At 37.6% G+C, this 23,322-nt stretch overlaps 1 protein-coding gene across 5 annotated transcripts in view; it reads right to left on the bottom strand.

The window, feature by feature from the left end:
- APOOL (apolipoprotein O like) overlaps nucleotides 1–7,412 on the bottom strand; it is a 443,755-nt gene extending 436,343 nt beyond the window's left edge. For 4 of the 5 annotated variants that reach the window (XR_014835865.1, XM_001925965.7, XM_085008873.1 and 1 more), the window contains exon 1: nucleotides 7,293–7,412. Coding sequence is in view for 3 of the 5 variants with exons in the window: in XM_001925965.7 (XP_001926000.1) it covers nucleotides 7,293–7,307 (15 nt within the window). In the remaining 2 variants the exon portion in view is untranslated. Of the gene's footprint in view, nucleotides 1–7,194 lie in introns of all 5 variants that reach the window. The other variant, XM_085008872.1, reaches the window with a different exon arrangement.
- Between the last annotated feature and the right edge of the window lie 15,910 nt (nucleotides 7,413–23,322).

Raw genomic sequence — 23,322 nt, 5'->3', positions numbered from 1 at the left:
ATAATGCCATTTTCAGAAACATGGATACAACTAGAGATTCTCATACTAAGTGAAGTAAGTCAGAAAGCGAAAAACAAATATATGATATCACTTATATGTGGAATCTAAAATATGACACAAATGAACTTATCTATAAAACAGAAACAGACTCACATAGAGGACAGACTTGTGGTTGCCAAGGGGAAGCAGGAAGGGAGTGGGATGGACTGGGAGTTTGGGGTTAGTAGATGCCAACTATTACATTTAGAATGGGTAAGCAATGAGGTCCTACTGTATAGCACAGGGAACTATATCCAGTCTCTTGGGATAGACCATGATGGAAGATAATATATGAGATAATATAAGAAAGGGAATGTATATATATGTATATATATATATGTGTGTGTGTGTGTGTGTGTATTACTGAATGTGTCACTTTGCTGTATAGCAAAAATTGGCACAACATTGTAAATACTTTAATACAAAATTTTAAAAAATTAAAAAAAAAGATGACCCCAAGATTAGATGTTTATGTTCCTAAATAAAATAAGAAATATAGCAGAATAATCAAATTTGGTAAAGATAAAGAAACATTAGACATGCTGAATTTAATGTACTCAAAGATGTCAAGTAGGAATTTGGAAATATGAATGAATGAGGTGAACTACAAAGAGCAAGCCTAAGGAGGGGATGGGGCAGTACTAGTTAGCCTAGTGATATTAGAAATCCCTGGTGAGTTTCAGAATGATTGAGAGAAAAGATCCCAAATCAGCCAGGCCAAATCTACAGTCAGTATGTAACTCATGTCTTAACTCAGAGTACTAATATCCATCAAGTCTATGTAACAGATGGTCCCACTCAGGAGATTACAGATATGGGTTATGTGTCCCCCCTGTCCCGAACATGTTCCAAATTATACCTAAGTAAATTTTATTACCCACCACAGATTGCTACCTACATTGGTTGTCTCAGTGTTTTTTTATCCTTGGGAAACCATTTCCTAATTTAAATTATAAGATCTTAATAAGTTAACTTTTAATAGCAACTCTAAATATATTCCACCATATTTTCAACAACTTTATTACTTACTTCTGAAAATTATTCAAAAGTAAATTGTACCAGACAGACCATGAATCCCAAAAGTATCTATCCATTGCTTGCCCCTTTTAAGAAGCCTTGGAACATCTGACAACTATATTGTTCCCTTCTGTAATTCCTAACATATGTCACTATGCTGTGAACTATGGGAGTGATACACTGATTAAAACTGGATGGATGAGGGATTGGTACCTGAGCCAAAGGCAGTCAACAAAAGACTGCCTTGTAAAGGGGTCTAATGAGCAATTTCTGCCTAAGAAGGGTACTTGGCAGTGGTTAGTGACTAGTCAACCCAATCAGATCCTCTCTCTAGGAAAGTCTGGATGTGAAACATAACATTAGCAGAAGCAGAACAGCCATGAGAATGGTAAATACCTGAGTTGCTATGGTATCCTGAATGGTTCTTCTGGAGATTTGTTTAGCTGGTGAGATAATTTCCTAGGTTTTATTCCTTATCTATATATCTTTCCATTAAACTACTACTTGAAGATAACTTGAACCTGCCTGTTCTTCATCAACTGAAAATGCCTAATACTCTTTTCTCTATAACTTGTATAAAAGACTGGTTCTTGAACCCAACAACACATCTAAATCACTGGTGGGCTTTTAAAACATTAAAAGGCCCCATCTGAGGTGGGGCTCAGGCATTTTTAAGCTTCCCAGATGATCCTAATGCACAGCTAAAACTAAGAAATACTGACTCACATGAGCCTATTGTGTAAAAATTTTAGGGTCCACGTCAAGTAATCTTTTATTTCCATATTAAATGAGGTTCACAGAACACCTAATAGCCATATGTGAGGATGGCATCTCAGGGAAGAGTTAGTTCAGTCATATGGGTGTGGGAGGAGGCAAAGTACAGATCATTTTCACTTTATGGCATAAAGCAACATCCTGGAACTTATATCAAGTATGTTTAAGGGTTCCAAAGCAATAATTTTCAAAGTTACACTGAAAATGAACTTCACTTTGTTACGTTCCAACTATTTTCTGGTATCAATTACATGAAACAAAGTAGAGGAAAGAGACAAGGACTAAAGTTGACACAAAAGAATATATGGCTGGTATTATCAAGGATCCTGAAACCTTTAGGTCTATGTTGTCCATGTTCCTTCCCATCCCCATCACCCTTGGCTCCAGCCCCAAAACACAATTCTTGAGTCACCTATCATCTCTAATCCCTACAGTGCTCTGCATTTTCTCTCCACTAACCAAACTTCCTTCTACTCCCCCAAACTCCAAATGCCCCTGCATTGTGTCTACTCTCTTTGCTCCTTGCCTGAAATGAAATATGACTGTCCTTTGAGGTACAACCACTTTGGAAAACTATCTGGCAGTAGCTACCAAAGCTGCATGCCCTATGACCTGGCGATCCCACTCCTAGGTGTACACTCAACAGTAATATGCACAATGTGTTCAAAAAGGCATACACAAGAATGTTCATAAAAGCATAATTTGTTAATAGCTCAAATTGAAAATAATTGAAATGTCCATAAATAGTTGAATGGATAAATAAATCATGATATATTCATCTTACAGAATATCATACAGCAATAAGAATGGATGAACTAATATACATGCATAACGGCTAAATCTCATAAACATAATACTGGGCAAAAGAAACCAGGCGTAACAGAGTAAATAAGTTCCTATTGTGGCTCAGTGGGTTACAAACCTGACTAGTATTCATGAGGATGAGGGTTCAATCCCTGGCCTCACTCAGTGGGTTAAGGATCCAGCGATGGCATGAGCTGTAGTGCAGCTCCAAAATTCCACCCCTAGCCTGGAAAATTCCATATGCTGCAGATAAGGCCCTAATAAGCCAAAAAAAAAAAAAAAAAAAAAAAAAAAAAAAAAAAAAAAAAAAAAGAGAGAAAGAAAGAAAGCTGCGTAGTCCACTTACATAAAGTTCAAAAACAGGCAAAATTAATCTACAGTGAAGGAGGAAAAAAGGGGAGATCTGGGCTACTGGTAATGTTCTTTTTCGGAGGTGGTTCTGGTTGAACAAGTATGACCATTTTTTGAAAACTTACCAAACTGTTTATGATTTGTGTACCTTATCATATGTATGCTACACTTCAACAGAAAAAATAGAAAAAAGGAAAGAAAAGTAAGTCTTCTTTGAGGCTCATCTACTCATCCTTAGCACCTGCCTCCTGGTTACTTCATCACATAAAAGATTTAAGATTCTGGTTAATGGTCTTCTTCTATACCCTAAATTCTGCCATAACTCTGAGTGACTTTAATGTCCATGTGGGCAAATCACTCAAAAGCCTCACCTGACTGTTCTTTGACCTCACTTTCTTAGACCTTCGTATTCACTCCACTGTGGTTAACCACTCCATCAGTACACCCAGAATTTACCATTCCCCAGAACTTGTTAATAGCTAAAATCCTAAACTCAACAAACTTTTCTCTGAATACAATCCCCTATTCCAGGTTTGATTTCCTTACTGCTCTACTACTGTTCTTTGAACTAATAAAATTACCTACCATAGAAAACTTTTTGAGAATTAAATGAAATAATATTCATCAACAGTGTAGTACAGTGTCTGACACAAAGGAAATACTCAATACATGATAGCCATATTTCAATATTAAGCATTCTATTATAAACAGGTATCTTTCAGAACCCAAATTTTTCTCATATTCAATCAATCTCTGGCATTAATGAAATTTGGCTTTCAACACTACTACAGTCCTCCAGCCATTCTCTCTGATTCAAGAAGTCAGGAGGAGATGGGTTCCATGGTGTAGTATGATGACCACACTCGCCTAAGAAGAAGTCAGGAGGATAAATCAGTACAGTTCTCGTTCTCAAGGCTAATTCCAAATCAGTGTTTCACAATCACATCCGCTCAAAAAGCTCTTATATTTCAAAATATATGTAAACTATTTTCAGAGTTATTTTCCAACATTCAGGACTCCTCTCTAACTTAATCCTTGTTATTAAAACTCTGGGGCTTCAAAATTACCACAGATCACCCTTTTTTATACCTCCGCCTCACAGATGCATCCTCAAGCTTAAGCCTCGTGACCTGGACTCATATGGTGGGATTTCAGATCCAGCTCTACCACTTACAACTGTGTGACTGTGGGAAAATTACTCAACCTTTTAAAGCTTCAGTTTCTTTATCTGTAAAATGCTGGTAATAATAGCACTTACTCATAGGGACACTATGAAGCATAAATGCAAAAATTCACAAATGTTTAGCAAAATACCTAGAACAGGAAATGTTCAATAGCATAAAACAGCTGTGATCACTATTATTAATTCTTTCTTCTATACTAGTTCTTGGCACATTTCCCCTTGTCTCCAAACCTGCTCAGGTCTCTTGACATTTTTTCCCCCAGTTTTACTGAGATTTATTTGGCACACAGTCTTCTACTTTTTAAAACAATAAGACACCTTTTCTGGAATTTGCTACCTCATCTCAAGATTTCTTTCCTACCTCTCACCACAACATTTCTCTGAAGACTAATGAGTAAGACTAAGGAGGTCTTCTCTGAAGACCTCCCTTTCAGAGGCAAGGAGCAGTGGAAAGATCAGGGACTTTGAAGAGAAATATACCTGTGTTCGAACCTTGTTTTTCAAGTTAGTAGCTGTATAACCTGGAGCAAGCATTTTTTTCCCTAAGTTTTTCATGTATAAAATGGGGATACTAGAGTTCCCGTCGTGGCGCAGTGGTTAACAAATCCGACTAGGAACCATGAGGTTGTGGGTTTGATCCCTGCCCTTGCTCAGTGGGTTAATGATCCAGCGTTGCCGTGAGCTGTGGTGTAGGTTGCAGACGCAGCTCGGATCCTGCGTTGCTGTGGCTCTGGCATAGGCTGGTGGCTACAGCTCCGATTAGACCCCTAGCCTGGGAGCCTCCATATGCCGCGGGAGCGGCCCAAGAAATGCCAAAAAGACAAAAAAAAAAAAAAATGGGGATACTACCTGACTTTTCTAAACCTTAGTTTTTCATCTGCAAAATGGTGATGATAATATCTACAACATAAAGTTGTCTTGAGAATTAAGCGAAATAACACATGCAAAGTATTTTAGCATGATGCCTGGCTTTGTAGTAAGCACTTAATAAATGGCAGCTACCAGTGACTTATTAATGGCCAAATCAAAAGACTGTTCAACTTTCTCCTTCTCTAGGCTTCAGTGACAACACACTATTCAGGTTTGCTTTTTAACCACTGACCCGTCCTTTTCTCTCTGTACTTCCTTCATGATCTCTTTTTCTTTTCAACCAGGTGTGAGCTCTCTCTTCAGAACCTTCAGGTCACTTTGTACTTCTCCTGAGGCAGGCACTTCCCCTACTCTGAATCACATTTGTTGTATGATGCACCTTCACTGCTTAATTTAATCTCTTTTATCTTCATTACCTGGCATTTATGTACTAATACAAGAGTTAATATATTACAATCACTGTCCTCAAGTACCTTACAGTTTAAAAGGGTAGAACTGACAAGTAAATACTCTTATTATTTGCAGTGTGGTAAGTCCTATGGCAAAAGTGTACCCAGGTCCTCTGGGAGCACAAAAAGGAGTTATTTAAATTAGACTGGGGAGGTCTGGGACACTATCCTGGAAAAGGCATTTTGTATTTAGCATATGAGAAGGCAGCACACAAATCCTTGCTAAGTGAATGAATGAAATATGAGTAGGAACTAACTAGATGAGGATGGGATAGATACTTCAGGCTCAGAGAAAGGACATGAAAAAGGTTTGGAGTACAGATGTTGGAAGATATCCTGAGAGACAGAAAATGAAGCTGGAAAGCCAGGCAGGGTAGGCTGTCCTAGACAAAGCAGTCTGACCTGACCCCGGAGGGCAGATAACAGGGTGCCAATAAAGGTCTTTAAGCAGTAGAAGGGCATAATCAGATTTGCATTTTAGTACTCTGGCAGTGCAGAGGAAAATAAATGCCATGAAAGCCAGGCTAGAGGCAGCAATCCAGTTAGAAGGGTGTTGTGATAATTCAGCTAAATTCTGAAAACAGAAATGGATTGAGAATGGTGAATCGAGACAGATACTAAGCCTGAATTATTTATATTTGTATCTCCTGCAAGCACAGTGCATTCTATACTTAAAACCTGGTACAAATATCTACTCATAGATACTCATCTACTCATTGATATTTGTCGACTACTTTTTAAAAAATTTTTTTTAATTTATTTTTTATTTTTATTTTATTTTTTAATTTATTTTTTATTTTTTATTGGTATTTCCCCCAACATGTTTTTTCCCCCACTGTACAGCATGGGGACCAGTTGCACATACATGTATACATATTTTTTTCTCCCATTGTCGTGCTCTGTTTTAAGTACCTAGACATAGTTCTCAGTGCTACACAGCAGGATCTCATTGTTAATCCATTCCAAAAGCAACAGTTTGCATCATTAACCCCAAGCTCCCAATCCCTCCCCGCCCAACCACAAGTCTACTAGAGACTCTCATACTGAGCGAAGTAAGTCATAAAGAGAAAGACAAATACCATATGATGTCACTTAGATCTGGTATCTAATATATAGCACAAATGAACCTTTCCACAGAAAAGAAAATCATGGACTAGAAGAGTAGACTTGTGTCCACTACAGCTAATGAAATCTACTTAGGGAACTGCAGCTAGCAGCCGGTTGAGTCATTTCCTGCACAGAGATTCCGAAGTAAAGGCACCTTTTCCCATTATGGAACTCAAAAGAAACTTAGGTTTGTTATTCAAACTCGGAGAATAACAACAGTGAATACAAACCCGCTCAACACAGAGACTTGGGATGTCTCTATCCTGGTCTCTTTCACCCTAAATAATAACGTTTGAACAAAGTCCTTCAAAGGGTCGTGAGGCCCCGCCCTGTGCACCCAGACAACTGCCCGGGATTCCTTTCTCTTTGTTTCAGTTCAAACCCAAGTCTCCTCTGCTCGTTGCCCCGGCCGGCCATTTTCACTCAGCCGTTTGGCAGTTTTCACTCTGCCGCAGTATAAACGGTCGACCGCAGAGAATTGAGGAGAGAGTATCGTCCCAGGCTGAGGAAACTAAAGCGGAGAGGCAGGTGTCTTGAGGCTTCAAACGTTAAAGAGTCCCCGACCTCGCCAATTCTCTCACAACCCCACTTCCACCTCACCTCTAGCTGTGGAGCTCCCTTCTGAAATTAGGAGGATCACTTCTATAGTTACTGAAGTACTCTTGGAACCCAGAAAAACTAAGGTACCTTTTACTTACCCTAAAGGCCGCCATATCTGTGACCCTCTCCGCCCAGGTCTTCACACGGAGAGCGGAAAGGAACAAAACAGTTCAACTAGGCTCTACGCACGACTGCACCTCCCAGTCCCATGCCTCGCTGGTCGGCTCCGCCTTTTCTCCGCCCATTTCCCCAGCTCTCCGGTGCGGCTCTGGGAAGCTACTGCAGCTCACCAGCTCCCTTCCGGAGAAAAGGTTCAACCATGTGGTTGATTGTCGCTATTCTTGGTAACGCCGTTAATATTCTCCACAGTCCACTTGAACGTTACTTTGCTGGGTGGAGAACTTTTCATTATATTCGTTGTTTTAGGCATAAGTGATTTGTCTAGATGAGGACTTAAAATCCAAGTCCAACTATCTTAAATAGTGGTTTAGTCATGAAAAGAACCTGTTACCTCTGCAATACATGGGCAAGTTCATACAGCCTAAGACTGTATCACTAAGCATTTACTATATGCCAGGCACTTGTTCAAAGTAAAGTACATAACGTGGTATCTTCCCTCGCGGAGTTTAAGCTTCCAGGAGGAAGAGAAACAAGTAAACGTTGCAAAGTGCCAAATGCTGTGAAGAAAAATAAAACAGTATGGGATGGGGTGGGAATTTACTGGTTTAGATAGGTTAGGGAAAGGCTGTCTCATAACTTGACATTTGAGAAAAGTCCTGAAGGAATTTAGGGAAGAAGGTCCTACACAGGAGGAACAGCAATAATAATAATAATAAAAAGGCCAGTGTGTCAGGATGGCATTAATTTAACATGAGAGGAAAAGTTTGTGCAACTTCTTAAATTTACCTTAAGGCATATGATAAATCTAAAGGACTTTTGGTGGCCACACTAAAAAAAGTCCCTTTACTTCTCATGGCAAAAAAAAGCTGAGATTTTTAAAAGCCAAACTCAAAGTTTGATTCTTTGGATTTCTAAAATTATTTCAGTTGAATTTATACCTAACCTTGATGGGTCGTTTATGTGAAAATTTAAAGCTTTGAGCAAGAAAGGGTGATAGTCTAATATTTGAATGGGGCTATCTGGGAGGATCTAGAGGCCTAAGAGAATTCAAAATCCCTACACCTTTCTGTCTGAACTACTCTTTATTTCTGATACCATCCTCTGTATTGGTCAGCATTTTTTATTGCAAGCAATAATATCCAGTTGTGGATAATATAAACAAAAATGGAACTTATTAGAGATAAATAACAGAATCAAAAGAAAATCTAAATAACCATCCCTTTAAAAAGACAGCAAACAAGATAGCAAGAGGAACCTAGATAGAAGAAACTAATTGGAAATCAGTTTCAGGCCTCACTGTCTAAAAGTGTGTGTTCTAACAATTTTCAATTTTGTGCAATCTTCTTATATCCATCATAAGTATTAGTTGTAAGCAATAGTTGTTAGCAGTTTTAGCTAAATTAAATATAAAATAATTTGGGAAGATATTAGGCAATTAACCAAATTAAGAGAAAGTCCAAAGACAGGATCAGAAATGTGAGCAGGAATCAGTGAAGGCTAAGATGCAGGCAACACAGCTAAGGTTGCTACACAGGATAGCTATGCATATTTCAGTTATTCCTTCAAGATTCAAAGTCCCATATGAAAGCCTCCCACTGGACAAGCCTAAATATATGCCCATGTCAAAGTGTTGAGAGAGGAAATAGCTGATATTTTCTTTTCTTGGGGAGGTTGGGAGGTAGGGTATGCCTCCTACAAAAACTCAAAGAATCAAGGATTCCACCCAATGGTAGGGGGTTAGGTCTTAGTAATGAAAAAGAAGGAAGGAAAAAAGGAGGGAGGGAAGGAGGGCAGGAAGGAAGCAGAAACAAAGAAGAAAAAGGAAAAAAGAAAAAAGAACCAACCAACCAAACCCCCCAATAATGTCTACTACACTGCTCAAAATTTAAATTCCACAGAAAGAGTGCCTGATTGGTCCATCTTGGATTATGTGTTCACCTATTAACTAGGGATGGTAGGTATTTTAAATAGATAATTCTAAAATCATTAATTGACAGCATTTGATAGAGGTGAGGTAGTTCCCTATAGATAATATATGGTGCTTCAAAATAATACATATACAGAACTTAATCAGATAAAAGTAGGTTAGAGAAGACAGGCAGTTTTAAACTCATCTTAGATAAATATTTCAAGGGAGAAGTCCAAGTAACTGAGTGTAGGCTACTCTAATTGAGTGATTTTTTTTTCAACTGCCAAGTAATGGAAGAAACAGTTACAAGGTTTCTAAAGTCAAGAATAAGGCTGTATCAGTCATTGTTGTATAACACATTACTCCAAAACTTATTGGATTAAAAACATAGACATTTTTTTATTTCAAAGGTTCTGTGGTTCAGGTATTTGAGCATGACTTAGCTGAGTCCTCTGCTTCAGGGTCTCTCACGTGGCTGCAATCAAGTTGTTGGCCAGGGCTGTTGTCATACCTGAAGGCTATACTGAAGAAAGGTCCACTTCCAAGTTCACTTATGTGATTGTAGGCAAGATTCAGTGCTTTGTGGATTGTTGGATTGAAGACCTCAGTTCATCATTGACTGTTGGCCAGAGGACCTCTCTAGGTTACTTGATCTATATACCTCTTCATAGAAAACCATCAAAGCAAGTAAGAAGACAAGAGTGTGTCAGCAAGAAAGAGACAGTCTAGAAAGAGGCAGCTTAATCACTTATATAAGTGACATACTGCCACAGTCTATTCTTACAAGTGAGTCACTTGTTCCAGCCCACATTCAAAGGGAGGGGATTATAAAGTGTTTGACTACCAGGAGGCAAATCATTTGGGGCCATTTCAGAAGTCTGTCTACCATAAAGACATTCTTTGTCTATGACTAAGGCTATGTGATAGGAGAGTAGCATAAAAAATAATTGCATGACTCCCAACCATTTAGGGAAAAGTCTACAAGGATCACTGTCAGAATCAGTGATTTGTCAGACCAGTTTGAAAAAGTCTTAAACAGTGAGTAACTAGGATGTCATTAACCAACCCACCAATTTAGATGGTCTATAGTTGGGTGGGTCTATAGCACCACATGCTTTCACGTCAACAGGGGAGCCCTGGGATGCAAGGTGAAAAGAGCATAGCATGAGCATGAGGTGAGGGACCATCAGATTGACCCAGAGTGAATTCAATGGGAATCCATTTACAGCTGTTTTTTGCCTTAGTGAAACTGGCCATGGGACAGAAGACAGGAGCGGAATTGCTAGATAATACTGCATGCCTTTTTTCAACTTTAGTAGATGCAGTCAAAAATTTTTCCATAGGGATTGTACCAATTTACACTTTCACCAGTAGTGTTTGAAGATTTCAGTTGCTCAACACCTTCATCAACAATTGGCATTGTCATTTTTTATTTTAACCATTCAGGTGGATGTTTAGTAGTATCTCATTCAAGTTTAATTTTCATTTCCCTCATGTCTAATGAAATTGATCACCATTTCATATTTCAACTGGCTATTTTGATGTTATCTTTCATAAAGTGCTTATCCAAGTTTTTTGCCAACTTCTCTATTGTGTTGTCCATTTTTCTAATTTATTTATAGCTATTCTTTATAAGACTTTCTACAAGCACTTTGCAGTTATACGTGTTATTAATATCTTCTCTCACACTATGATGTGTCTTTTTATCTCTTTAATGGTGTCCAGAAACCAACCCTACTGCACCTTGATCTGGGACTTCTAGCCTCCAGAATTATTAGAAAATATATTTCTGTTGTTTCAGCCAGCAGGTCTATGATATTTGGTTGTGGCAGCCTAAACAGACTGATACATTTTCCTCTTTATATATCTCAATTTCATTTGCTAATATTTCTTTAGGATTTTTTTACATCTATGTCCATGATGGTTATTGGTTTGTAATTTTCTTTTAAGATTTTGGTATTAATGTTTTATTGGCCTCATAAAACAAATTGGGAAGAGTTTCCTCTTTATTTTTTGGAAGAGTTTGTTTAAAATTGGCATTATTTCTTCCTTAAATGTCTACTAGATTTCACTAAAGAAGCCATCTGGGCCTAGAGATTTCTCTGTAATAAGATTTTTAATATAAATCCAAAACAGACTCATAGACATAGAGAACAGACTTGTGGTTGCCAAGGGGGAGGGGGGAGGAAGTGGGATGGACAAAGAGTTTGGGGTTAGTAGATGCAACTTACATTTAGAATGGTTAAGCAATGAGGTCCTACTATACAGTACAGGGAATTATATCCAATCTCTTGGGATAGAACATGATGAAATATAATATTAGAAAAAGAATATATGTATGACTGGGTCACTTTGCTGTATAGCTGAAATTGGCACAACATTGTAAATCAACTATACCTTAATAAAAAATAAATAATACATAAATAAATTAATTAAAATGCTCTGAAATTTTCCAATTCCTCTTATGGCTGCTTTGGTGAGTTTTGTATAGTCAGTTCTACAATAACACTTGTTTTTATTTAATTTACTTATTTATTGCCACACTCATGACATGTGGAAGTTCCTGGACCAGGGATTGAACCCACACTTGCAGTTGTGACTTGCATCACAGCTGCAGCAATGTTAGATCATCAACCCACTCCAGCACATGCCAACTTCCAATACTTGTTTTTAAAAGTTGAATTTGGAGTTCCCATCATGGCACAGAGGAAACAAATCTGACTAGGAAACATGAGGTTGTGAGTTCGATCCCTGGCCTTGCTTCAGTGGGTTAAGGATCTGGCATTGCCGTGAACAGTGGTTTAGGTCGCAGATGCAGCTTGGATCTGGTGGTTGCTGTGGCTTTGGTGTAGGCTGGCAGCTGTAGCTCTGATTCGACCCCTAGCCTGGGAATCTCCATATGCCATGGGTGTAGCCCTGAAAAGCAGAATAAAATAAAAGTTGAATTTGTTTCAATATAACAAATATATTAGGAAATAATTTGAAAATTACATAAATTTCATGTTAACTCATGCACTATTTCACCCATAAGAAACACAATGTGGGTGCAGAAACACTATGTGGGTACAGATTGAGCACCTAGCTCAATCAAATTGTGTAATACATAACACACACACACAGGCTCCTCAAACATCTACCAGATACCTTGGTTCACCCAGGTGTTATCCCTCAAAGTTGTGTTTTTCTATTATTTTTTATTTCTGAGCTTTTCTATGTAAGAAAACACTCATTCAATATCCCATATGTGTCTACGTACTCTGGATCAAAAACACCAAGTGCTGTGAGAAAAAGGAAAGTTTTAAATATTGAGGAGAAGTTTGAAATAATCAAGCATTTTGGAAGGCAGCTGTGCTCACCATTATACTACCAAAGCCACTTGATGTTATCAAGCATTTTGAAAGAAGGAAGAGAATAGATGATAGCTCCTGAGCAGGAGGAAGAGAAATCTTCATTTTGAACCATCTGAGACAATACTGTGATGATAAAAGAAACATCTATGGCTGGAAATACTTCAAGAAATATAAAAATCAAACTCCTAGAAGTAAACATAGGCAAAACACTCTCGGACATCAACATCATGAATATTTTCTCAAGTCAGTCTCCCAAAGCAATAGAAATTAGAGCAAAAATAAACCCATGGGACCTCATCAAACTGAAAAGCTTTTGCACAGCAAAGGAAACCCAAAAGAAAACAAAAAGACACCTTCCAGAATGGGAGAAAATAGTTTCAAATGATGCAACCGACAAGGGCTTAATCTCTAGAATATATAAACAACTTATACAACCCAACAGCAAAAAAGCCAATCAACCAATGGAAAAATGGGCAAAAGACCTGAATAGACATTTCTCCAAGGAAGATATACAGATGGCCAACAAACACATGAAAAAATGCTCAACATCCCTGATTATAAGAGAAATGCAAATCAAAACAACCATGAGATACCACCTCATACCACTCAGAATGGCCATCATTAACAAATCCACAAATAACAAGTGCTGGAGGGGGTGTGGAGAAAAGGGAACCCTCCTGCACTGTTGGTGGGAATGTCAACTGGTACAGCCACTATGGAGAACAGTTTGGAGATACCTTAGAAATCTATACATGGAACTTCCATATGACCCCACAATCCCACTCTTGGGCATCTATCCGGACAAAACTCTCCTTAAAAGAGACACGTGCACCCGCATGTTCATTGCAGCACTATTCACAATAGCCAGGACATGGTACCAACCCAAATGTCCATCGACAGATGACTGGATTCGGAAGAAGTGGTATATATACACAATGGAATACTACTCAGCCATAAAAAAGAATGACATAATGCCATTTGCAGCAACATGGATGGAACTAGAGACTCTCATACTGAGTGAAATGAGCCAGAAAGACAAAGACAAATACCATATGATATCACTTATAACTGGAATCTAATATCCAGCACAAATGAACATCTCAGAAAAGAAAATCATGGACTTGGAGAAGAGACTTGTGGTTGCCTGATGGGAGGGGGAGGGAGTGGGCGGGATCGGGAGCTTGGGCTTATCAGACACAACTTAGAATAGATTTACAAGGAGATCCTTCTGAATAGCATTGAGAACTATGTCTAGATACTCATGTTGCAACAGAGCAAAGGGTGGGGGAAAAAAAAGTAAGTGTAATGTATACATGTAAGGATAACTTGATCCCCTTGCTGTACAGTGGGAAAATAAAATAAAATAAAATAAAATAAATATAAAATCATGAATGAAGCCTAAAGTAATAGAAGAAATGAAAAGATTGATGAGTCTATGGATTGAAGACTAAACAGTAGAATATTGGGGAACAATCTTTCTCTTAATCAATGAGAAGGCACTATCTATACACAAAGGCTTTAAATGAAAATTGTCGAATCCTCCAGAAGTGGCTCCCTTAATTTTGAGTAGTGTTTGGTGTGGTGGTTTAAAACATTGGTGCAATTTCCAAAGCTTTCAGCCTTGGGTGATGCTACAGAAGAATTTCTAGCAGTGAAACACATGTTAATTGAAGGAAAAGGATTACTTTGGATTACATTTTCAATTTTAATGAAATAGTTATCTATTATATACATCTCTTGAAGGGCTTACATTTGAAAGAAAGAATAGTATGATCTAGGATTTAAGGCTGTGAAATATTGCAACTTTTGATATCTCTGTTTAAAACTACTTCACAATAACTCCCAGGCTGCAACTTTTCATACATCTACTTCCAAAAGCAAACTTTAGGTAATTTTGCTATGCACTGTATACAGTATTTATACATTTCTTAACTGTTTTAACATGCGTGAAAGTGTAATACAATGTTTATTGGAATTCCTGTTGTGGCTCAGTGGTAACAAATCCAGCCAGTATCCATAGGAACGCAGGTTCAATCCCTGGCCTCGCTCAGTGGGTTAAGGATCCAGCATTACCATGAGAGCTGCGGTATATGTTGCAGACATGGCCTGTGTTGGTGTTGCTGTGGCATAGGCTGGCAGCTTCAGCTCCAATTCAACCCCTAGCCTGGGAACTTCCATATGCCATGGGTATGGCCCTAAGAAGACAAAGAAAAATGTGTATTAAGTTCCTATCTTTTTGTAATGTGTCACTGATGAAATGCTTTGGGGCTGAAACCCTAATCTTATTCTCCCCATAGCCTCTGCAGTTTTTATTATGTGTTTTCATGGTACACTGATTTTTATGGATGTGTATGTTGAGTTATAGTTGTACTGACTTCTCTCATTTCATCTTTTTGTCAAATATGTTGTCACAGAAATGTTCAAAATCTGTTAGTGTAAATGAGTGAAGGACAAGATGTGTAAGAAATATATAGCTTTTTTGAGCCTACCTTGAATTTTCCCATTTTTGAAAGAAATAAAGTTACAAATAAAAGAAGATTAGTTCAAGATTAGTTCAGGCACAAAATAGAAAGAGAGATACTTTGGCAAACATTAGAGCAGTCCCTTCTACTCAGTTCCAAGTTTTCAAAACAAAATATTCTGATTTTTAAATATTTAGACCACACACATAACCTGCAGCCCAAACCTTGGAGGTTATGAATAGTAGGAAGTAGCAGGAAGGCCCAAGTCCTATGCTAATTCTGTATTGCTGTTACTAACCCAGGTTCTTGGACTCTTTAATCAGTAGAAATTGATAAGAGGCCTGACAGGAAAACTCAGGCCAGGCTTTACTGGGCCTTCTCCTGCAGCATGACAGAGTGAGAACAAGGAACAAGTTCCCTCGCTTGCTCCCTAAAGGGGGATGAGTTGATCTCTTAAATGGGGTGAGAGTAGGGGTTGACTCATGGGTTGGGCCGGAGGGGCAGTTTAGGTTGTCTGACCACCCCCTTGGGAGTGCTGTGTGCAGGGATCCTGTGCAGTACCCTGCCTAACTCCTGACTCTTCAGAAGTGTCGGTTGGGTTTTGGTCATTTTGTACCTTTTTGCTCATAGTTTATCCCAACTGTGCACTTGTGTAGTTATAATGTCTTTGTACTCTCTTGCTTGAGGAGATATTTGTCCAGATGCAAGTACCGCAGCAAAGGGTCCAAGGTTCCAGGTCTTAGCCTGTCTCATTGCAATACTTTGAGATACAACATGGCAAGTTCCCACCCAGGTTGAGTGACCTAAGCAGGTGAGTCATCTCTAGGGTATGGTGCTGGTGTGAATTCTTCACTTAATCAGAGATTTGGGGTACTTGCACAGTGCCTTTCATAGCAACCCACCACCTGCAGCACCTTCCAGACTACAGTCTATGGCACTCAAGAATGTGGCCAGGATTCGATCTGTCTTTTGCCCCACTGTTCCTACCCACTTTTTCTTTAGGCTTTTATTCATAAAAGACTTTATTATAAAATCTCTACACCACGAAAGGATCTGATGATCATAATAAAGAGCCTGGTGTCCCCAGTCCTTCATAATACATTAATTTTTAATTTTTTGCGTCCTTCGCAAATCCTCGGAAATAAAAATTTCCTTTACTGGAAAGGAGCATTAAATATGCCATACTTTTTTTTACAAGTATCTCTCAATCTGGATAAAAGAGGATCTCACTGCTAAAGCAGAAAAGCAAAATCCTATAACTATTCTGCCCTGAACCAGTTGGGTTTCAAGAGGTTTTTAAAAAAATTTGATCAACCTTGAGTAAATTTCTGTTTCTTACAATTAAATGTGGCCAGGGACAGTTATACAGTGGAGTGAAGGAGGATGTGTGTTCAGTTTTGAATGTGCCAAGTATGAGATATTTGTGGGGCATTCAGTTGCACTCAGATGAGAGATCCAAACTGTCTACAAAGATTTTTTAATCTTGTATATAGGTGATCTACAGATGAGGTTGCTCAGGGAGAGCATAGAGTGGTTTTTCTCTTAGTTATCTCTTAAGATTATTTGGAAGTTTCAAAGAAAAATATGAGAAAATAATTTTGTTCACATATTTATATAATATTTTTCTAGAAATCCCATTATATTCTTATTAATTAGTGTGTACACAAAGATTATATGTGCCCATCAAGGACATTTTATCTCATTTAATTTCTACTTAATATTTCAGTTTCACTTCCCTAGTGTATTTTCCACCATTTGCATTGTTTCTTTGATTTGTTAAATTTGTATTTTATTGTTACTTTTTGGTTGCCTTAGATCTTTGATGAACAAAAATTAATTATTGGACGAAGTGTGTCAATAAAATGTAAAAAAGTTGTTAAGATAGTCTAAGTACTACAATGAATAATCTAAATACCATGGGCCATAAAAATATAAGTATGGATAGTGAACACAACTTTAATGTTTTTCCATATTTCTGTATCAGTTGAATTTTCCTGATGAGAGTGGATTCATGTATTACATATTTAGTATAAATAATGATTTAAAAAGGTGAAGAATTAGAGGCAATAGTATAAATAAGTCTTCCTATGAATAAAGGTAAGACAGGGCAGTATCTAGAAGGGTGGAAAAGTAAGGTTTTTTTTTCAGTTCATTTTTTTTTTAAATATATACTACTGATCATTATGCACTTGGACAAATGAATCTGGGAATATGATAATTTGGCATAAGTTGTTTTTAAAAAGAAAAGAAAAAAGATATAAGAAGCTACAATGGTAAATATGTAAAAATTAGATTTTATTTGACCAGTGATATATTTACTCCAAATCTCTAGGATGTTGTCCATTATGACATTCTGAGAATAGTGGATTGCTTTTATTGATGATTTTGTACCATGTTCAGTGTGCATTCATGGTAAACCAACTGAGTTTTTATAAAACGAGTATAAAATAATTATTACTAAAATACAATTAATGATTTTTTCCTCTAAAAAAGATCAAAACAAAAAAGCATCATTCAAAGATTTATTTATCATAGGAAAAAGAATGAAAGGCTTGCTATTGCTAAGAACTCTTCCTCTTAGAAAGGCTTTGGCTGCATCCCATAGGTTTGGGGGTGTCATATCTTTGTTGTCATGGTCTTCTAGGTCTTTTTTAATTTCCTCTTTGATTTCTTCAGTGATCCATTGGTTGTTTAGTAGCATGTTGTTGAGTCTCCAGGTGTTTGTGTTTTTTGCAGTTTTTTTCTTGTTGTTGATTTCCAGTCATATAGCATTGTGGTTGGAAAAGATGCTTGCTATGATTTCAATTTTCTTAAAGTTACTGAGATTGGACTTGCAGCCCAGGATGTGATCAATCTTAGAGAATGTTCCATGTGCACTTGAGAGGAATGTGTATTCTGTTGCTTTTGGATGGAATGTCCTATAAATATCAAGTCCATCTGGTTTAATGCATCATTCAGGGCCTGTGTTTCCTTACTGATTTTCTGTTTGGATGATCTGTCCATTGCTGTGAGTGGGGTGTTAAAGTCCCCCACTATGATTGTGTTATTGTCGATTTCTCCTTTTAAGGTTGTTAGCAGTGGCCTTACATATTGTGGTGAACCTATGTTGGGTGCGTAGATATTTAAAATTGTTATATCTTCTTCTTGGATTGATCCTTTGATCATTATGTAATGACCTTCTTTGTCCCTTAAAATATTCTTCATTTTAAAGTCTATTTTGTCTGAAATGAGTATTGCTACTCCAGTTTTCTATTGATCTCCGTTTGCATGAAAGATTTTCTTCCATCCTCTCACTTTCAATTTGTGTGTTTCCCTAGAAGTGAAGTGGGTCTCTTGAAGACAGAATATATATGGGTCTTGTTTTTGTATCCATTCAGCCAGTCTATGTCTTTTGGTTGGGGCATTTAGTCCATTAACATTTAAGGTAATTATTGATATGTATGTTCTTATTGCCATTTTATTCATTGCTTTGAATTTGCTTTTGTTGCTCTTTTTTCTTTCCTTCTTCTCTTGTTCTTTTCTGCCTATAGAAGTTCCTTTAGTATTTGTTGTAAGGCTGGTTTAGTGTTGCTGAATTCTCTCAGCCTTTGCTTATCTGTGAAGGTTTTGATTTCTCCTTCAAATCTGAATGAGAGCCTTGCTGGGGAGAGTAATCTTGGTTGGAGATTTTTTCCTTTCATCACGTTAAGTATATCATGCCACTCCCTTCTGGCCTGCAGAGTTTCTGCTGAACATTCTGCTGATAACCTTATCAGGGTTCCCTTGTATGTTACTTGTTTCTTTTCCCTAGCTGCTTTCAAGATTTTCTCTTTGTCTTTCATTTTGGTCAGTTGGATTAATATGTGTCTCAGTGTATTCCTCCTTGGGTTTATTTTATATGGTATTCGTTGTGCTTCCTGGATTTGAGTGAGTGATTCCTTCCCCATGTTAGGGAAGTTTTCGGCTATTATCTCTTGGAATATTTTTTCTGTCCCCTTCTCTCTCTCTACCCCTTCTGGCACCCCTATAATATGGATGTTCGTGCATTTAATGTTGTCCCAGATTCTCTGAGACTTTCTTCATTCCTTTTCAGTCTTTTTTCTCTTTTCTGTTCCACATCCGTAATTTCCACTAATCTGCCCTCCATCTCACTTACTTGTTCTTCTGCCTCCTGTATTCTGCTGTTAGCTGCTTCTACTGAAATTTTTATTTCAGTTATTGTATTTTGCATCTCTTCTTGTTTCAGTTTTATATCTTGTATCTCTTTGGTCAGTGTTTCCTGTAAGTTATCCATCTTTGCCTCCAGTTTATTTCCAATGTCTTGCATCTTCTTCAGCATCAACAGTCTAAAGTCTTTTTCCTGCAGGCTGAGAATCTCCTCATGGCTTAGCTGTTTTTCTGGGATTTTTCCTTTCTCCCTCATCTGAGTTATAGTTCTCTGTCTTTCCATTTTTATAGGTCTTTGGTGTTGTGACCTTCTTACAGATAATAGAGTTGTAGCCTCTCTTACTTCTGATGTCTGCCCCCTGTGGCTGATGTTGGTATGGGGCTTGGTGTAGGCTTCCTGATGGGAGGGGCTGATGCCTGCCTCCTGGTGGGTGGAGCTGATTCTAATCCCTCTGGTGGGTGGGGCTTAGTCTCTGGATGGGATTCGAGGCAGCTGTGTGCCTGAGGGGTTTTTAGGTAGCCTGTTGACTGAGGGTCAGGCTGTGATCCCACCTGAATTGTTGTTTGCCCTGGGGCTACTCAGCACTGACTGATGGGTGGGGCCATATTTTCCCAAAATGGCCACCTCCAGAGAAAGGCATGGCTGCTGAATATTCCTGAGAGCTTTGCCTTCAATGTCCGTCCCTCACAGCAAGCCACATTCACCCGTTTTCCCAGGATGTCCTCCAAGAACTGACCCAGATTCCCTTGGAGATTTTGCTTTGCCCTGGGACTCAGTGCACGTGAAAGTCTGTGTGTGTCTTTTAAGAATGGGGTCTCTGTTTCCCCCAGTCCTGTGGAGCTCCTGCACACAAGCCCCACTGGCCTTCAATGCCAGATGCTCCGGGGCTCTTTCTCCCTGTGCCAGATCCCCACACGTGAGAGTTTTATGTGGGGCTCAGAACTCTCACTCCTGTAGGTGAGTCTCTGTGAACCAGTTAGTTTTCAGTCTGTGGAGCTTCCTACCTGGGAGGTATGGGGTTGTTTATATCATGAAATCGCCCCTCCTACCTGTGGATGTGGCCTCCTCTTTTTCTTCTGGAGTAGGGTATCTTTTTTAAGGCTTCTGTTCCATTTTGGTGAAGAGTGCTCAGTCTTTAGTTGTGAATTTTGTTGTTTTTAGGAGAGAAGTTGAGCTCCAGTCCTTCTATTCCACCATCTTAATCCCATCCTCAATAGAACTTTAAATAATGAAAAAAATTTGTTTTACCTATTCTAGGTTCTTTGGAATTCCATATGAATTTTAGATTCAGCCTGAAAATTTATACAAAAAAATTTCCTGCTGAAACTTTGAGATTTCAATGAGACCTAAGATAAATTTGTGGAAGACTGCTATCTTCTTAATGTTGGGTCTTCTGACTCATGAACACCATGTATTTTCCCATTTATCTAGGTTTTTCTAAATTTTTCTCAGGAATGTTTTGTAGTTTTGAGTGTACAGATCCTGAACATCTTTTTTTTTTTTTTAGTAATCCATAAGTATTTAATATATTTTGAAGTTATTTTAAATGACATGTAAAAATTCTAATTTCTGATTGATACTCATAGAAATGATCTCTGTATATTATCTTAGGCCCTGAAACCTTGTTAAACTCACATATTAGTTTTTGCATGTAGCATTAATTGTTACATGTAGCTTTCATGTAGGTTTGAACAGATTTTCTACATAGGTAATCATGTCATCATCTTCAAATAAAGATAGTTTTAGTCCTTTCCAATCTGTATACTTTTAGTGTCTCTCTCTTGCCTGATTGTACTGGGTAAAGTTCAAGTATAATGTTGAAGAGAAGTGGGAATGAATATCAATGCTTATTTCCTGACCTTAGGGGGAAATATTGCAGTATTTCATGATTAAGTATCATGTTAGCTGTATTTTTATAGGTACTGTTTATCTAATTAGGGAAATTCCTTTCTATTCTTAGTTTACTGCGAGTCATTATTAGGAATACGTTTTGTCAAATGCTTTTTCTGTATTGAGATGTTCATTTTTTTTCCTTTTTAGTTATTATGATGAAATACATTGCTTTTTTCTATTGCAGAAAGAGACATAAAATTTACCATCTTAATCATTTTTAAGTCTACAGTTTAGTACTGTTTAAGTATACTTACAACGTTGTGAAACAGATCTCTAGAAACTTTCATCTTGCAGAATTTAAACTCCTTATGCATTAAATAACTCCCACTTTCCTCCGCCTCCACTCTCTGATAACCACTATTGTACTTTCTATATCTATGAATTTGATTAAATTAGATACTTCATATAAATGCAATTATACAGTATTGTCCTTTTGTGACTGGTTTATTTCACTTAGCTAATGTCCCCAAGGTTCATCATGTTATTAACATGTGACAGGATTTCCCTACTTTAAAAGGCCTACATAGTACTACATTGTACATACATACAACATTTTTGTTTATACATTCACTTGTTGGAGGGCATTTGGGTTACTTCAATCTCCTGCTATGGTAAATAGTGCAGCTATGAATATGGGTGTGCAAATATCTCTTCCAAAAGGTGCTTTCATTTTTTTTGGAAGTTAGATTGCTGGATCATAAGGTAGTTCTATTTTTAATTTTTTGAGGAACTGCCATATTTTTTTCTATAGTAGTTGTACCATTTTACCGTCTCACCTGTAGAACAAAAGTGTTCTAACTTCTCCATATCCTGATCAAAATTTGCTATTTTCTGTTCATTTGATAGTGGCCATCCTAGTGGATGTGAAGTGATATGTCATTGTGGTTTTACTTTGCATTTCTATGATTAATAGTGATTTTTAGCATTTTTCATATGCTTGTTGGCCACTTGTATATCATCTTTGGAGAAGTGTCTAGTCAAGTCATTTGCAAAATTCAGCTATCACAGTGATTTGTTCTTGTTTCTTTTCAGTAGCCCATATTCTCTAGCTCCCCCTGGAGTATGTCTGCAGACCTGAAGCCGTAATGTACCATAAAGATCACTGTTTTCAGCAGTTTCAAAACAAGTTTGCCAGTCCTGTCAATGCTCTGAGACAGATGAAGCCGATAACAGTTCCATAGGGAACTCCCAGACTAGTCAGAACTTTGGATGCATTGTCTGTCCTTCTGTTTCTGTCCTTAGGGTGAATTTCCTGTGTGGGAGACTTCCTCTAATCCTTTCAGAAGGTTCTTTCTCCACCCTTGCCACCTTTCCTCACAGGCATGAGCTGAACAGTACTCTGCTGAATCTGGAGGTGAAACTTATACATATCTACAAGGCTCTTTCTTTGCATAGTTCTTTCCTCTTCAGTATGCTCCTCTATAAATTACAGTCTTCTTGGTCTCCCTCAACTCTTAGATCTGTCTCCTCATTTTAGGGAATTGGCAAGCTCTGCTTGGGTTTCCCTTCCTTGTTCTTTGGCCTAGAAACTCTCTCAAGACAAGAAGCATGGCTCCATTATCTTTGTTTCCAATGTCTCTGGAATTACCATCATTTATTTTCATTTCAATGCCTTGAAAATCATTTCTCATATAGTTTGTCCTGTTTTTTAGTTATTTCAGGCTTGAGGTGAAGTCTGGCACCTGTTATCCCATTGTAGTTGGAAATAGAATTTACCCCTATCTATTTCTTATATGACAGTCAAGCAAAAATATATTTGAAATTCCTAATCATATTGCCTTTGTAATAGATATAATACTGTTGGAGATATAGAAAATATAAATCACATTGAAACAAGATAAATTTGAAAATTTTCTATGTAAGTATAAAAACTAGAATTTGAAACTCAGGAAAAAGGTAAGTTGTTGAGGTTTTTAAAGGGGCCATTGAATTATATCTAAGAAAAACAAATACATAAGGATAAACTTGTTTAGAATATGTTAATGCTCATTATTTTTATGTTTTTTCTTATCAATACTTAACACTAAGAATATTCTTTTTCGTACTTGATAGAGTGACTAGGATAATATGAGGGTATGATGCAGAATATACCCTGAAATATTATTAGAAACTTCTTTACATAAACATATACAAGTAATTTAATAAACTCAGTACTTGAATATAAAACAACTCCTAGATAAAGACAAACAAGCAAGGCTATCTATGGATGCCAATAATTCTTCATCTTTGATTGGATTAACTGGCAGG

This window comes from Sus scrofa, chromosome X, assembly GCF_054392235.1.
Source record: "Sus scrofa isolate SSC_HxYL_T2T_F1_AM1 chromosome X, Sscrofa_HxYL_maternal_Yorkshire_Landrace_v2.0, whole genome shotgun sequence".
Classification (NCBI taxonomy): Eukaryota; Metazoa; Chordata; class Mammalia; order Artiodactyla; family Suidae; genus Sus; species Sus scrofa.
Note: the sequence above shows the minus strand (reverse complement) of the source record. Positions and strands in the feature narration are given on the sequence as shown.